Raw genomic sequence first — 18,241 nt, 5'->3', positions numbered from 1 at the left:
CAATAACTGTAAGGCTACTCCTTTTAGGGGCCTGATCATCATCTTTGGTTACTTAAATGAAGCCTAACTTGGTCATTATATTACACTGTTAACTTGGAAGTCAAATAAAGGGTTTCTTATTTCTCTGAGTACATTTGAAATCAGAGAAATGTAAATACACCAGAATCAATTGATAGCCCTAAGCCGTTCACTTGTGTTCTTGTCTGTGTAGTGTTCCCATTAATTGTATTGGATACTAATAACTATCTTTGAGAAACATCCCGCTAGTTAAATCTATGCAGAGAAATGGGAAGATATTTGTGTTTTCTGAACTAGACCGCATTGCAGCTATAAGTGAGCCTGACATAACTCTCAAGAACAGTTGCATTCAAGCCAGGAAGCAGGAGGGGTGGGCGGGGCAGTGGGGAGGCATCATAGCCAGACCATGACACCGAGCTATTGGAAGAGAGGTGAAACGAGGCACATCCATAGGCTCGTGTTTCTTCCCAGGGGTGAGGTAGGGGAACTGGGACAATGCATGTGTTCTTTTAGAGGAGGAAACCTTGTGCCTGTAAAGTGACATAGAGCCCAGGATAGCCAAAGTAACTGGTATTATTTCAGGTGATTTTTTGCTGAAATGTATCTTGGTTGGAATCAAAGTAAGGTCAGGAGTGCACAACTAATTTTAGGTTATTTTTAAATTTAATAATGTGACCTAGGAGAAAAGCTGTGTAATTGTATAGAACGCCTATAGCAGTTTTATTTGATACGCTACACCGGTGATTACACAGGGTGCATGTACACTGAGGTATATAGTAGCTCGCATATTTGCCGGGCTAAATTAAACAAGTTTACCTTTGACTTTCTGAAAAATTTAATATTTTATTATAGACTGGCTGATAAAGCCATCAATACAATTGGGCTAGAGTATTATTACAGAAGGGACCGGCACTACAGTTTAGAATAGAGGTCAGCAAACTTTTTCCATAAGGAGCCAGGTAGTGAATATTTTAGGCTTTGCCGGCCATGCAGTCTCTGTCGGTAGCACTCAGTTCTGCCAGTGCAGTGTGAAAGCAGCTATGTGAACGGTGTGGATGTGTTCCCATAAACAAACAGTGGGCTGTAGTTTGCCAGCCTCTGGCTTACAGCTGTGATTGATCCCACCTTGGACCCTGTTCTGTAATTGTCTCAGTCTTCAGCAAAGTTGCCTGGCCCCAGCCGTAGTTTAAATTAATGTTTGTAGTGTTTTGATGATGTTTCTAGAAGAGTTGGGGAGGAAGACATGAGATGCTGGAGTAAGCTGGAACTCCGTTTTATGTGCTTTTCTCACGTAAGAATTAGAATATATTCAATTTTGAAGAAATATTTTGATGGACCAGGTGAACTATGATGCATATGTGTGTGTATAGTTTTCTAAGTGACAGCCAGGTAGTTAGATATTTTTGAGCGTCTGCTCTTACCTTAGCATTGTGTACTAGATGCTTTATACCTCTCAGCGATCCTATGATAGAAATTATTGTTCTCGTTTTACAGATTAGAAACTAATCTAATTTTGTACAGATTTGGAAATTAAGCAGCAGATGTAACACAAGCAGTTGAAACATCTGTGTATTATATCTGCAAACTATTTTTAATGCAGTGGACATAGAAAATGTACCCAGATACCCAGTAAATCCTCAGTTTAAATTGGAGCATTGATGAAATTCTAATATTCTACAGGATAAAAAGTGGTGTGACCCTTACTCTCCAGAAGTTTGTTTTCCTGTTTCTGAGCTTGTAAAAGGAAGATAATTGTTTTTACATGAAGGTGATTTGTATGCCTTTAGATTTTCTGCCCATTATATATCTCACTTCCTCCTGCTAAATCACATATTTCAGGATAGAGCACCAATTTCCATTTCCACGACTCAGCCGCTATAGTTGGAGGAAAAGATATGTACAGGTCTGTTTTTAATATTGTGACTTTGAAACAGATTGCTCTTCATGGAAATAATGTTTTTAGTGTGCCTGGTTTTGGTTTGTTACAGGCAACAGAACATTGAGGAAAACATGACAATAGCTATGGAAGAGGCTCCGGAAAGTTTTGGCCAAGTAGTGATGCTTTATATCAACTGCAAAGTGAATGGACATCCTGTGAAAGCCTTTGTTGACTCAGGTGATGTCTCCATCTTTTGTGTCTTTGTCTCTACATCCAACGTTCTGACCTGACACAGGGAGAAGGGGAGACTGGTGTCCGTTAAAGATGGCAGTAGTCCTTTGGACAGCTAACTAACAAGCCCAAGGGTTATTGTTTCACTTGCCAATCTTTTCTTTGTAATAGGTTTTTCTTTAATTATTTCTTAACCAGTTTTGTATTTTGCAGTGTCTTCCTTTATCTTCCTACCTCCCCTTATTTGGCATCCTAATTTCTAGGATACCTCTATAAGAAACGGGAGTAAATGGGTTTAGAATAAGGAGCTATAAGAAGGAGGTGTGTAGGGCTTCCCTGGTGGCGCAGTGGTTGAGAGTCCGCCTGCCGATGCAGGGGACACGGGTTTGTGCCCCGGTCCGGGAAGATCCCACATGCCGTGGAGCGGCTGGGCCCGTGAGCCATGGCCGCTGAGGCTGCACGTCTGGAGCCTGTGCTCCGCAACGGGAGAGGCCACAGCAGTGAGAGGCCCGCGTACCACAAAAAAAATATATATATATAGAAGGAGGTGTGTAGAGTAGAGGTCAAACAGATATTTCAGCTTGGTCTGTGTGCCAGCACTCTACCAGGAGCTGTGAGGAGTATAAGGGTGTATGGGGCATGGTTCTTGCCCTTAAAGAACTTACCAGCCAGGTCAGGAGACGAGAGTTCCCCACGTGAGCATTCAGATAATGCCTGTACTAACTGGCACCTTTTCTCTTAGTAACAACACTTTGCTGTTTAGTAAGACCACACAGGGCAGCACCATGTGAGTGTAATCGAGTGGTCTTGTGCCTTCATTCTAGGTATCTCTCTTGAGGCCGTGAGATAACGAGTGTGTTCCTAGAGAAGTAAAAACCCCTGCTCAAGTAGGTTTTCTTCCACTCGTTCATCCACAAATACCTGAGCACATGCTAGGTTTCAACTGTTAAGAGTTTGTGTCCTGAGATGCATATGTTCCTGGGAGGAGTAAATCTGCTGATTATTTACTGTTGAGTGCTATGTGCAGGACCTTGTGCTGAGTGCTTGGGGGTAAGACTGGAGCTTCATAGGGCTCCTATGAGTGAGAGATAAATTCGTAAGAGACCCTGATATAACACTCAGCATTTATTGAGCCCTTACTGTGTGCCAAGCACCATGCTAGGTGCTTAGTATATCATCTTCAATTTTATTTAATCCTCAGACTATCCCTATGAGCTATGTTCTGTTATCCCTGTTTTACAGATGAGGAAACTTAGATATAAAGGGGGGAAGTCACTCTTCCAGGTATTCAAAGTTCATGAGCAGTAGGCTTTGGATTCAGCCCCAGATCTACCAGAACTCTTAACCAATGTGCAAAAATCAGATGCATGTTGGATGAACATAAAGACCACATTCTCACTCTGACTGGGTTGCTCAGGCGTGGCTTCTCCAAAGAGAGGGCATTTGAACTGAGCTGTCTCCATGGGTAGAGGATTGGGGCTTTGACCTGAGTCTTAAGAAAAGGCAGGAGAGCAGTGAAAGGGACCCTTCTCATCCTGGGTTTGCAGACTTTACACCAATAACTAGCTTATGAGGAGTAGAGTGAGGAAGGGGGGAAGAAAAGAATTGCCTTCCCAAATTCCCTTTTCCTTCATTATTTCTGGGCCTTCTTGACTCTAACCTTCCTCAAATGCCAAGAGGTTTAAGTGCCCATAAAGTGTAAGTTATCTGTGAGTAATATGAACAGGAAGTGTTGAAACTGAATGAGAGGAGAGATCACTGGGAGAGGACAGTTAGCTGGGGAGGAGGTGGGTCTTGAGCTGGGCCTTAAAGCATAAGTAGAGTTCAGAGAAAGCGAAAGTAGAGGAAGGGGCACTCTACAGGAGGGTCAGAGTGAGTAAGAGACAAAGGAGACACCTTCCTCTGCGTGAAGTGGAAGGTTTACAGCAGTCAGGCTATAAGGCTGGTATCTGAGGCCGTTTGGGCTGCCATAACAACACCGTAAACCGGGTGGCTTATAAACAACACAGATTTATTTCCCGGTTGTGGAGGCTGAGAAGTCCAAGATCAAGATGCTGGCAGAGGGACTGCCCTGGCGGTCCGCGCTTCCAGTGCAGGTGCAGGTTTGATCCCTGGTGGGGGAGCTAAGATCCCACATGCTGTGCAGCGCGGCCCAAAAAAAAAAGGTGCTGGCAAATTGGGTACCTGATTCCTAGTTCATAGATGAACATCTCCCTGTGTCCTCACATGGTGGAAGGGGAGAGGGGGCTCTCTGGGGTCTCCTTTATAAAGGCACTAAATCCCATTCATGAGGGTTCCACACTCATGACCTAATTAATCACCTTCCAAAGGCCCCACTTCCTAATATCATCACATTGGGAATTAGGTTTCAACCTGAATTTTGGAGGGACACACACATTCAGTCTGTAGCAGCTGGAAATAGTTGGACCAGGGTGAGGTGGGATCTGAGGCTGTGGTGATGTGGGTTTGAAGATCTTATAAAGAGTAGGAACCTTTGAGGACCTTTGAGCAGATGAATAAGGGATCTGAAGAAGGTGGTATTTTAAGAAGATTGAAGGCAGTGGAAGTTCTGGAGTATTCTGTACCCCTAAAGATCAGAACTATTTCCTTGCTTTAAACTGTATATCCACAGAAAGGATTGGAAACCAGAGAAGTTGTCCACTAGCTAGAGGGATAGAGTGTGAGCCAGGTTGACTGCTATGGTTAGAAGAAGAAAGGTCAGAAATTGCCCAGAATTTATTAACAGGATTGGAACTGAGTTTGAGAGTTGGGAGAAGGCTATAAGAAGAGGGGTCGAAAGTGAACAGTTGCCTCTGTTTTATGGTTGTAAGAAAAAGGATTCCATTGGCAAAGAGAGAAATCCGAAGTGAGAATTATTTGGGGAGAAAGAGTATTTATACCTATTGGCTTTGAGATAGACATGTCCAAACACACAGGAATGTGGAACTAGATTCTGTGGGAGAGATTAGGACCCTAGGTAAAGGTTAGAGAAGTGTCTGTCTTCTGCACAGGCTGACTCCAGCTCTGTGTGTGAGTGTATGTAACCAGGAGAGAAAAGACCTTAGTGCCCACTTCCTGATAGGAAAGAGGGTCTAATTGTTGGAGCAGAGAATGGAAAGTTCAGTTATAGTTTTTTGAGAGACTGCATGATGTATTTTTAACTGGTAAATTAGAGTGTCCCAGAGTTTGAAATAAAAATAACTTGGTAAGATGTTTAGAGATACTCAGTGAAAACTGATCTGAGGGTGCAGTAGTGCTTAATTGAGTGTTTCCATCTGTAGACATAGTTTGACTTTTTGGAGATCCTTTCCACGTAGTTTTGCTTTCTGTGTTTAAAGTTTTAAAATATCATTTAATTATTACATTTAAATAATGTTATTTCCCTCAATGTGAAGTTTCTACACTGTGTTTCAGATTGCAATGTAAAACTGAAAGTTGAACTAAGTGTAGCAGGAAGCCCGCTAGGTAGGAATAATCGTACACAGACAGAAGCTTGGGAGTATGCTTGCTTTCTGCCCTGTTCTTAGTGCTGCATTTTTTTATCTTCCCACACATGTGGATTTTGTCTTTGTTATCTGATGTTTCCCTCCACCTCCAGGTGCCCAGATGACCATTATGAGCCAAGCTTGTGCAGAAAGGTGTAATATAATGAGGCTGGTGGACCGTCGGTGGGCAGGGATCGCCAAAGGAGTGGGCACCCAGAAGATTATTGGAAGGGTACATCTAGGTGAGTGCAGGGCACTGGGAGTCTTTGTAGGGTAGTGGACTTTAAAAATTCCTTTTGGATAGGGGCATCTGATCCAGCACGCCCAGTCCCTAGCAATTTTAAATCCTATAGTCTATCAGAGTTATAATGTAACATCGTTTAGCTGGTTACAAAAAAACACCAGTCCCCTATGTACTTCTGTTTCCTGCTCTTTAGAGATAACCCCTTTTCCACTATTATAGCTGATTTCTTTTGGTGCTTACCTCCATATTTCTAAGTAACATGTTTATAGTGCTATTTACTGACAGGACTATGTAAATACTGTTGAGAGCTGAGCCATCTAATTGAAAAAGATTATTTTTCCTTTCATGTCTAGTATTTTTTGTCGAAATTTTTGTCTTTTGTATGTGTGTGTCATTCGGTTTTTTGGTTGTTACTCATCCCTAAACACGTACCTAGTGTGTAAACCTCCCTTATACATGTCATCCTATTGAAGATGCTGCTTCCAGCCGGGACTGGTGGTCCAAGGCTGCTTCACAGCTGCTGTTTTGGAATCTGGGTCCTGAAGGGGCCTTTCACTTCCGTCTTACATTGGGTGATACGGATCCCATACTTTTCTCTTTTTTTTGCACTCCTTGGTTTATTAGAGTATATCTTCCAGTAACTTTCTGAAAAGGAGTGCACAGGAGTGAATTGAGTCCTTAAATATCAGAACACATCTTTTTTCCCAACATTCTACCCGTCTGAGTATGTTGGAAATCACTTTCCGTCATGATTTTTGTCAGTGAGGCTGTGGAGAAGCTGGCCGCTATTCTGAATCTTGATCTTCTATGTGTCAGATTTCTTTTCCCTTTCTGAAGCTTATAGTTCTTCTCTCTGACCTCAGTGTTTTAAAATTTCACAGTGATGTACGTGGGTGTAGTAGATCTCTTTTCGTCTACTGGGCTAGATACCTTTCAGTCTGGAAAAATGGTTCTGATAATGATTTCCTCCCCTCTGCGATGTCTGTTATTCAGGTAGGATAATCTACTGTCATGGACTTGTCCTCTAGTTTATTTTCTTTCTCCTTCTTGCATTGTGTTTTGGGAGGTTTTTAACGAGATTTCCTCAACTTTGTCTTCTAACCTTTCTTTTCTGTTTGGTACAGTTTGCTTTCATGTTAGAGGGTTTTTCTCAAGTGTCTGGTGATCCTTGGTGTCTGCTCATGTTTGAAGAGTGGGGCACCAGAAGGCTATTTGGAAGGTTAGTTGGGTGGGTAGCCATGCTGATTGTGGGTGATCTGGAAGTTGGGACGGAGAAAAAGGCTAGAGTCTCAGTAAGCTTCCACTTAACCCCTCTAGTTTTCAGTTTGGTGCTTGTTGTTGTATCTCTGTCTTCCTTCATGCCCGCCTCTCTTACTAGAGCCTCTGTTTCACCCTCTTGAGAAAACAAACCTCTAGTCTACTGTTGGGGTGAGGCGGTAGTCACCTGGCTGAGCAGAGTGCAGGAGAAGGAGCCCCGAGGTGCAGTTGTGCCTCCATAGCCCTTCACCACTGCTCCTGCTTTGGGCTCCCTCCACCCCCGTTTGCAGAGGTACTTGTTTCAACCAACTCATCAGCCTCTTGGGATAAAAAGGGTTGCTGCTTAGTTTTCCTTAGTGTCATCTGCTTTCTAGTTCAAAAATTGTGTTTCAGTTATCTCCTCCATTATTTTTGGCCTTAGTAATCTGTACATTTTAAAAGAAAAACAACTTTTTATTGTGGTTTTTTTTAGGAGTAAGTTAAGTTAAATACATGTGTTCAGTCCTTCGTCTTTAATCAGAATTGTTCTTCTCTTTGTTTTTTTCTTTCATTATCCGTTTAATTAGTTGCTCATTGTAGAGAATTTTGAAAGTATAGAAATGTGAAAAGAAGCAAAATTAATTCTTTTAGGCGAGAATCCATCAGTAGTAGCATTTGGACATATCTCTTTCTGGCATTGTTTTCTTGTAAAAGGTGATCATATAATACTATATAGAATTTTTATATTTTGCTTTAAGAAAAAGTAAGAGCATTTTCCAAATGCCATTATAAATTTTATAAGCATCACTTAAGTAAATGCATAGCATTCTGTTGTATGGGTTTAATGGTCAACCTTTGGGATATATTTTTCCCCTAATATTTTGTCATTGTAACATGGAAGTGCATTTCTGTGCAAACTGATTTTTTTCCCTTAGTTAAAATTCCCATAAGTGAACCTACTAAATCCAAGATTATGAATACCCTTTAAGGCTCTTGATATTGTTAACTGGTACCAATCTAGTTTCTCCAGCACTGATTGAACATTCACGTTAATTTCCTTATACAATCAAGTATTTTTAGTTTTATCCCTTTAATTTGCAGATAAAAAAGTGGTTTTTTTTTTTTTTTACTGTAAATGACTTTTCTTTCATTGCAAGTGGTAGTTTTTCTACCTGTTTTCCTCTTCATATCTGTTTCATTTTTCCTGGTTTAATACATTTGTCTATTATTAGAAGTCTCCGTGTTTTCTATTATTGATTTTCTATAGAATAAGGATAGTTTAAATACCTTACCTCTTATGTACTTCCTTAGACACAATAGGACTGAAATTGGGTAAGAATACCACAAACCAGTTGCTTCAGAGTCTGAGTTCTTAGATTTCTCATGGTTTTTAGTGAGAAGATAATAGGAGACAAAAAATACCAGTCCCTTGTGTCCTTCTTTTGGTTGCACAAGTTGTACCATTTTGCAACTTTGGCTTTGATAGGTATCAAGAAAACCTTATAACAGTAAGGGTAGTCTAAGTAAAGGAGAGCTACACCATGGATAGGAAGTTTCAATATGTTGGAGGTGGTAGTTCTCCCACGTTCGTCAACAGAGTCGTTGTAATACATTTAAAACCCCAATACATTGTTTTGTTTTGTTCGTGAGACTTGATGTGTTAATTTTAAATTTTATGTAGGCCCTTTATGGCAGGAGTAGTCAAGATACTCTGGAATAACTTCCCCTTCTAGATAATATCAAGACCAAAGGACTAGAACAGAAACAGACCCATGCTTAACATGAACCTTGATAAATGAGAGGGGAAGTCTTATGGAGCAGTGGGAAAGTTTTAGGAAATGTGCTAGGACGATTGGGTATCCATGGGGAAAAAATGAATTGGAAATGGGACCCTGTCTCACATCACACACAAAAGTCAGTTCAAGGTTGATTAAAGGCCTGGATGTGCAAGGCAAAGTCAGGCTTTTAGAAAAAAATATAGGAGAATGTCTTGTGTAGGGAAGGGGTTCTTTAAAAGATACGAAGGAAATTATTTGATAAATACAGCCGATTAAGATTAAGAACTTTTCATCAAGCACATCTTAAAGGAAGTGAACAAACACAAACTAGGAAAGAACTTAGTAACATGTATAACTAATAAAGGATTCATATTTAGAATATATATGTATTCCAACTCAGTAAGAAAAACTGGTATATAAAAAATTGCAGAAACATTTGAACAAGCCCTTTAAGAGGAAATTCAAATGGTTAATAAGTGTGAAAAACTGCTTTATCTCATTAATCAGGGAAATAGAGAATTACTTGCCAGATTTTAAATCTAATAATATTGAGTGTTGGGAGAATGTGGAACAATGGGAACTTTCCAAAACCCCTGGAAACATTTTGGAAAATAATTCAGCATCAAGTAGAGCTGAGCTAATATCCCCTAGAGCCCTGTATGTTTTTAGAGTATACCTTAGAGACACTCATGGCACACCAGGAGACAAGTGCAAGAATGCTCACGTTAGCATTGCTTACAACAGCAGAAACTGGAAGCAACCCAAATGTCCCGTAGCAGCAGAATGGATAGATAAATCAGTGGTGGTGTCTTAAACATTACAGTACTCACTCTTAGGGGTGGTATAAACGAAAGAAATATAGTCACGTGCACCCACAGGAATAAAATATCTCAAAGTGTCTTTTGGGTAAAAGAAGCAAGTCATAGTTCAAAACCACAAAACTAACCAAAATGTTGCTTAGAAATCATAGAAAAATGGTAAGAAAAGATGGGAATGATTAACATAAAAACCAAGATAGTTGGGAGGATTGGAGGAGGCAAAGAATAAGCTATTATCAGTAGGACATACAGGAAACTTCTTAGTTTTCTGTTTCTTAACCTGGGAAATAGATGCATGGGTATTTGTTTTATTATGCTTTATATAATATATATATACAGTATATATATATATATTTCATATACTTTTCTGCTCGTAAGACATAGTTAATGACAAAGTCATATTTTTAAAAAAAACATCTTACATATGAAATAAGAGGAGTAATTGAGGAAAGAGGCAAGGCAGGAGACTTCAAGCAAAGAAACTTGGTTATAACAGGCAGTAATAAACAGTTTACTTCTTGGAGCTTAATTTAAAAGGTTTAAAGTGTACTGATTTTATTTTCCTTTTAGAAAGCCTTTTGTAAGTGTACAGGAAGCAGGTGGTTAATATTGGAGGAATTGGTCTTGGTTTTTTTTTTTTCTTTTTTTTTTTTTTAATTCTTAATGCCAGCTTTCCTCACCAGCTGAGCGTGTATCATATATCAAGCCAGGTCTTGTGGGCAGTAGTTCTACCCAGTCCACTTTAGGAGCTGGTGCCTTCATTGGCTTTTAACCTGATTATTGGTCTTACTGGATTTTCATCCTTAACTCACGTGTTTGCATGCTTTGGCTTGACTTTGACTGATTGCAGGAAGAAAGACACAGAATGATAGATACATTTCCAGACCTTTGCTGGAAAAATCAGTAACCTCTTCCTTTCTTCATGTGCTTTAGCTCAGGTTCAAATTGAAGGAGATTTCCTGGCGTGTTCCTTCTCTATACTTGAGGAACAGCCCATGGACATGCTTTTGGGACTGGACATGCTGAAACGGCATCAGGTAATTAAGAGCTTCACTTTCTTTTTGCGTTGGCTTTTTGTGTGTTAAATGGTTATTCCATCATGGTTGTATATACTGGAAAATTAAGAAGCATGACTTCAAACCTGGAAAGGTCCTTAATTGGTGATGTTGTCATACAAGGTTTGAAATTCTGTATCAGTAGAAATAGAACCTTTTTGTGAAATCTTTCTGAATCTGTTGAATCTTGCCATCTGTTTTGAGACTATACTGGACAATTTGGTTCCCTTGTGTAATTTTTAGTTTCTGATTAGAACTCAAGTCATTTTTTTAAAACATTTTTTTAAAAATATTTATTTATTTGGTTGCTCTGGGTCTTAGCTGTGGCATGCGGGATCTTCGCTGCCAAGTGCGGGATCTTTTGATTGTGGCATGCGGGATCTGGTTCCCAGATCAGGGCTTGAACCCAGGCCCCCTGCATTGGGAGTGCAGAGTCTTAACCACTGGACCACCAGGGAAGTGCCTCAAGTAATTTTTTGATGGGTTTGTAGGGAGATGTACATAATACACAATGATGATTTTACTGCGAGCCTAAGTTTAGTAAATCCTTAGTAGCTGGTCAGACAATACTTGGGGAGAAGAGCTTCGAGATTAAGGAAGAAGGTGTACATAAGATGTTGGGAATGGAAATGTTTATTTAGTACAGGGAGAATGATTTATAAATATTTTCATTTGCAGTGATTTTTATATTTCCATTCTGAAGCCTAATAATTTGTTTAAAGATAAACTTCACTCATTGAAGCAATTATTGTGCTCTTGGGTAGTAAAAATTTTCCCAACAAGGTTTCATATCTAGTCAACATTTTTATGTCACTAATATTCTTTTTTTTCTTTTTTAAATTGGAGTATAGTTGATTTACAATGTTGTGTTAGTTTCAGCTGTCTACTCTTTTTTAGATTCTCTTCCCATATAGGTCATTACAGAGTATTGAATAGAAATCCCTGTGCTGTACAGTAGGTTCTTATTAGTTATCTATCTTATCGATATATATAGGTCATTACAGAGTATTGAATAGAATTTCCTGTGCTATATAGTAGGTTCTTATTAGTTATCTATCTTATCGATATATATATATAGTAGTGTGTATATGTCAATCCCAATCTCCCAATTTATCCCTCCCACCCTTTTCCCCTTGGAAACCATGAGTTTGTTTTCTACATCTGTGACTCAGTTTCTGTTTTATAAATAGGTTCATTTGTATCATTTTTTTTAGATTCCACATTTACGCAGTATCATATATTTGTTTTTCTCTGACTTACTTCACTCAGTATGACAATCCCTAGGTCCATCCACATCACTGAAAATGGCAGCATTTCGTTCTTTTTTATGGCTGAGTAATATAAAACTATGGAACACTTCACGAATTTGCGTTTCATCCTTGCGCAGGGGCCATGCTAATCTCTGCGTTGTCCCAGTTTTAGTATATGTGCTGCCTAAGCAAGCACACTAATACTCTTTCTTAAATGTTTAGTGTTAAATTCCCATTGAAATATATTGATATTCAAATCAAGGTGCATAGTTTTAAGTAGAAGGAATGAGCGAATGCACATATAAATGAAACCTGATTTATTAGCTTGTTGCTAATCTTTCCCTATTTATTTATTTATTTATCACTATTTTTAAGTCATGGTATAGACTAGCAGTCTCCAGCTTTACGGATTCAAAATATATGTGTGTAACTGTCCTATATTAAGTAATTATAAAAATATACTGATGGGCTTCCCTGGTGGCGCAGTGGTTGAGAGTCCGCCTGCCGATGCAGGGGACGCGGGTTCGTGCCCCGGTCTGGGAAGATCCCACATGCTGCGGAGCGGCTGGGCCCGTGAGCCATGGCCGCTAAGCCTGCGCGTCCGGAGCCTGTGCTCCGCAACGGGAGAGGCCACAACAGTGAGAGGCCCGCATACCGCAAAAAAAAATAAAAAATAAAAATAAATAAATAAATAAATATATATACACACACACACACACACACACACACACACACACACACACTGAAAAAGAGGATAGCATAAGTATGAAATACAGAATACTTTTGTAGAGCTCGTCTTGTCCATATATCACTTTTGAGACCATTGGCATAGACTTTAAATATAAGCTGTACTTTATACACTAAGCAAGAAGCAAAAATGTAGACCTATATAAATGGTATGTCTCAGTTTTAGTTTTTAAAAAGTCACTGATATGTTTCTAAAAGGCGTGGCTGCTGATTATGGCGTGTGCAGTTTTCCATGATTATGGCGTGCAGTTTTCCAGATTTTGTACAATGAATATGTATCACATTTGAATTCAGACATGGACAATTGCTGTGTTTGACAAAGAAGTGTAAACTGTATCCCATACAGATCATTCTGCTGTACAATTTAAATATTAAAAAAGATTCTGGGGCTTCCCTGGTGGCGCAGTGGTTAAGAATCCGCCTGCCAATTCAGGGGACACGGGTTTGAGCCCTGATCTGGAAAGATTGCACATGCCGTGCAGTAACTAAGCCCATGCGCCACAGCTACTGAGCCTGCTCTCTAGAGCCCTCGCACCACAACTACTGAGCCCACGTGCGACAACTACTGGAGCCCGTGCTCCGCAACAAGAGAAGCCACTGCAATGAGAAGCCCACGCACCACAGCGAAGAGTAGCCCCTGCTTGCCGCAACTAGAGAAAGTCAGTGCGCAGCAACGAAGACCCAACGCAGCCAAAAACAAATAAATAAGTTGAATAGATATTTTAAATATATATATAGATGTAGATTCTAAACTAACAATGTTACATAGCTTAAAGTTTAAATACTTTAGATAAAATTGGTTTTTTGAGCCACCTCTGTCAGTGTTGGTCTTTGTGAATGGAGTTTTAAATTCAAGATCATAATTTTCCTGCATCGTGTTCTATCTGCTATCATCAGTGTTTGGTTTCTTTTTCTAAGTGTTCCATTGACCTCAAGAAAAATGTACTCGTGATCGGCACCACAGGCTCAAAGACCACCTTCCTTCCTGAGGGAGAGTTACCAGAGTGTGCCCGGTTGGCATATGGGGCCGGGCGAGAGGAAGTACGGCCAGAGGAGATTGCAGACCAAGAATTAGCAGAAGCCCTTCAAAAATCTGTAGAGGATGCAGGTATTTGGAGTGGCCAGGCTCTTAAATAATACTCGTTATTGGTGGGTGAGCCAGGGAAGTTGGAGCTTCAAAGGGGAATAGGGACCTTTCCAGTCGTAATCAGTCTCATCGTCCTGTTGTAGGTATGTTCCTTGTCTTCTTACTGCCTCTTCCCATCTCTAAATACAGTACAGAAAACCTCCCGTGTTTCAATAGATCCAGAAATAGCAGTCCATTGCTGTGTGCAAGATAGAGTGGGGAGTTCTTTGCTTAGGCACATTTTGGTGGGATTCCTAAAGAATCTTGTCTTTTTTTTTTTTTTCTTGAAGAAAATTATAACAGTAAGCAGAAACTTCCTTTTGAGTTCAACATTTCCTGGAAATTTTCTTGTTTTATTAGGCCCATTTATTTTGGAGGATGACGTTGTGTCTGTGACTAAGCAGCACTAAGCTTTTTAATATCTACTGAAAGTGCTGCCACCGAAATGAAGCTACGTAATACTTTTTTTTCCTAAGTCTCAGTTGTTGTAGCTTCTTTAATTCTAAAGATCAAACCAAGTTTTCTGGGTAAAATGGAGGGACACAGTTATGCCGAAATCCCACTTCTGTGGATAAATTTTCCCCATCTGTTACAGAACAGTGACTCTGGAATATATTTTCTAGAAGCTAAAGAGAATTAACTTTTAAGTTTGAGTTATTTTAAAGTCTTGAGCTGTACTTGTTCATTAGTGACTAATATCATACATTGCATTTGCTGATATAGTAAAATGTATTAGAGCTACAAGTTCAGGGAATAGCTTTCTCCTAAGGACAAAAAAGATAAGAGCTTTAACAATAAGCAGCCAGATTTTGCCAGTGTGTATCACCAGAGAACATCCGGTGGTCTAGCCTTGAGATTCTCTAGAATGAGCGTGAGTAGCAGATGGAGTTTCCAAGCTGGCTTTGTTCAGAATCTGTGCCACCACCACCTTTTGGCTCAGTTTTACATATGAAGTACAGTTTGGGTTGTGATTTAAGTATTTGGTAGGAAGGGGAGAATTTTGAACAACCAGACAGAGAAAGACTAAATTAATAGTTTTAACCTTACCCGCAAGGCAAGCTTGAATGAGTTTGACATATCTACTTAGAAGGTTTTACTTTTTGTTTTGTTTTGTTTTGTTTAGTAACTTGTCAGCTTAGTCATAATACTATACATTAATAAAATGAGGGTATGTTATCATTTTGTGAAACCTCTGTTGTTCCCCCCACAGTTTTGGTGCTTTTACTTGAGAAACACTAGCTGATGGTAGCAGTGCTTTATAACCTACTGACAATTACCCTCTTTGAGTAATTACTTTCTTTTAATAAAAAGTTGAAGAGATTAAAATAGAAACCACAGATGTTTTCAGCCATAGTGAAGGAGGTGTACCAGTTTTAAAGGATTAAAAGGAAGTGGCTCTTTACCCATGTGACCTTTTGTTACTGACAGTGTATGTATGGCTTGCGCTAATTTTTGTAATGTTTAGTGAGGTAATTCTTCAACATCAGATTCTATTTGTTTGGAACATCAGCTTCCCACTATTATCAAAATCACCTACCCCTAGACATAGTAGGTGAATGTATTTTTGCTAAAAACTGTCTCTTTGGTGGATACTCTATAGCAGAATGTCTTTATCTTTTCTATTGATTAAAAAATAATTCAAAAAAGTAATAATTCAGAGTATTTTAAAAAATAAGGTAAGCCAGGATAAGTAATCATGTTTGGTTTGTTTTTCTTCTAAAAATAAATCTCAACTGAAAAAGAAACTTTGAAAGTTTCTATAATATGTGTTTGCTCACCTTGACTCCATAAGATTTCCATATCATGTAATTCTGTCTATGAATCTACTTTTTTTTCACCTATTTCACATGTTTGCCCATGAACTCTCTGTGTAGGTGTGTAAAATTAATTTCTTTCCAAGTTCTGTTGAAAATCTGTTGAAGTTGACACATTGCTTTATGTATTGTGAGAGAATTAAAGCAACCAGCAAATCTTTTTGATGTCCAAACTACAGGAACGTTCCCCCACTTTGACTCTACCAGTTCCTGATCTTAAAGATGGCAAAGGAGTGGAGACTATAACCCTGCATGCTGTGTGGTTTGCATTGTTAACCCAAGGTTTGCTTGTCTGTTTCCTAATTCAAACAGAGCGTCAGAAGCCATGATGCATGTAGTGTGTGTGTACTGCAGCTGGAGTGGGCCCCAGACCAGGTATTTATAGACACCACGTTAAGCCTTCCACCCAGTCATCGTCTGTGGTCTGAAAGACTTCGTATCCTCAGCAGTTCTAGAATTTAGCTTCTGTCATTCACCATTTCACCTTGTTTAATCTGGTTACAACTAGCCTGTATGTGTATTTGTATGCTGGCATACATACATATCTAAGCCTGGTTTCCTATTTAAAATTTTATCAGTCATTATAACAGTTCGAGGGGGAAAAAAATCCCAGCGAAAACAAATGACCACTGTGAATATCAAATCAAGAATATTAGCATCACAGCACTTTGTTGCTGGAAATGACTGTGTTATTAGGGATTTTGTAAGTCCCTTTCTTCTGAAAAACTGAAAGTGTATTTTTCACATTACTGCACACAACTACCAGCATTATAGAGGGGCTGAAATTTTCATTCTGTTGAAGAAGAAATGGAAACAGGCCAGGTGACTTGGCCAGTGTCACAGAGTCAATAACATAGATAGGACTGAAGTTTAATCTTCCAACAAGAGCTGAAACTTTGCTTTTCCCTCTCTCCCTAGCCTGACAGTTTTCCACAGGAGGCTCTCTGCTTCCATCTCCCTGTATGCAGATATGATGAATGTCAGCCTGACTGCACTGACTGGTCTGTTAAAAGAAGGAAAAGTGGTCTTTTTAGACTCTACCAACCTAGAACTTTATAGGGGTTTGCAGGCTGGTTGTAATTAGATATATAGCATTTAATTGCTTCTTTCTTTCATTTTCCTTGTAAGGATGGGTTAAAAGCAGCCATCTTTAATTATTAATGTCCGTTGACCTCATCCTCTTCTCCTGTCCTATAGTACTGACCCAGTCCTCCCCTACATTTAGGACTTAGGCCAGTGAAACTGACCATCTCAGCTACAGGAGGACTATATGCTGCTTTCATAGTGAGTACGGAGTACTTTGAGGTCATGTTCACCTTCACCTCCCCCAGCTGTTATAACTGACATACCGTTGCCAGAAGGCCATTACCTTTGCCCACCTCTGTGCTGCTAATAACATGGATATTTGACTACAGTGCATCTTTGTGTTCTCATTAACTCGAAATTGAACCTCTTTCAGAGACAGCCTTAGAGATTGATAAATAAAACTGATAACTGTGTTTCTAGACTCTAGTGAATATAGTTTGCACTGAGATATATGCTGTCTTCCTGTTTATCCCTAAACTATAAGATTATTTCACAAGAAGTCAGTAACTTCCTGACATAGTGCTTTATCTTTTCAAGCTGTTAACCTGTGTTGGATTAGAATGATTTAGAGCCTTTTGAATCATAACTGCATTGCTTCATGACTTCTTAAGGTACAGTCAACATGAAGCAGTTGAGTTGCATCTGTCCTAATAGTTTGTATTGTGATGTCATTTTTGTTACCAGCCTTTGACTTTTAATTAAAGATCTTGTAATAATTGCATAGAGGTCAATTTTTAATTGGATTAGTGGCAAAAGGAGAGTTGGAACTGATGTTTAATGACATCATGATGTTTGCATTGAGGTGTGGTATTTAATCCTTCCATTTTTTATGAGTGGTCAGTAAGTTGCAGTGGATCTAAATTGTTATTGCTTATTGGAAAATTTATGAACTATATCCCTCCACTGCCCTCCCCTGCCCACATTTCCCTGCCCTTAAAGTACTTAAATATTCTCACTTAGTTGTTGCTGTGATAAAGTAACTGATAATCCTTTTTAAAGTTGCATTATTTGGTAAGATAATAATTGGGATTTAATCTGTTTGATCTTTAGCGCTTTTTTTTGTTCTGAGTCAAGCTCATATAGTTTTGGGAATGTTTGGATAGAAATAAATAGAATGTTTGCTTCTCTGTCTTCTGAAGGTCCCTGAGTAGTATCACATTCTTATTTCTCTTTATAATTCCTGCTCTGTCTCAGATATACCTGGTTTAGACTTCTCAGTGTTCACATTTGACACTCTGAAAGAGAATTGGCACGAGAATCATTCTAGTACTGAAATCCTCAAGATTGTATTGTGCTTTTAAGAATCACCTGAGGAACTTACTGAAAATACAAATTCCTGGGTTTATCCCAAGGATGGTATCCAGAATCTGCATGCTTAGGAAACATCGCAGGTGATTTTAGGGCAAGTGATAGAGAAAACACACTTGGAGAAACTATTCTAGAGTTCTGAACCCACTGAGAATAAAGATACGTA

General features: G+C 39.3%; 1 protein-coding gene across 3 annotated transcripts in view; it reads left to right on the top strand.

The window, feature by feature from the left end:
• Nucleotides 1-16,056, top strand: part of DDI2 (DNA damage inducible 1 homolog 2) — a 32,356-nt gene extending 16,300 nt beyond the window's left edge. For 2 of the 3 annotated variants that reach the window (XM_082833956.1, XM_082833955.1), the window contains 4 exons: nt 2,007-2,134; nt 5,727-5,855; nt 10,623-10,726; nt 13,660-16,056. In XM_082833956.1, coding sequence (XP_082690082.1) covers nt 2,007-2,134; nt 5,727-5,855; nt 10,623-10,726; nt 13,660-13,878 — 580 coding nt within the window. In that variant the 3' untranslated portion in view covers nt 13,879-16,056. The remainder of the gene's footprint in view (nt 1-2,006; nt 2,135-5,726; nt 5,856-10,622; nt 10,727-13,659) is intronic. The other variant, XM_082833954.1, reaches the window with a different exon arrangement.
• The last annotated feature ends 2,185 nt before the right edge of the window (nt 16,057-18,241 follow it).

This window comes from Leucopleurus acutus (assembly GCF_964270905.1).
Source record: "Leucopleurus acutus genome assembly, chromosome: 2".
NCBI classification, from domain to species: Eukaryota; Metazoa; Chordata; class Mammalia; order Artiodactyla; family Delphinidae; genus Leucopleurus; species Leucopleurus acutus.
The sequence above is the reverse complement of the archived record's forward strand: the minus strand, read 5'-3'. Positions and strand labels throughout refer to the sequence as shown.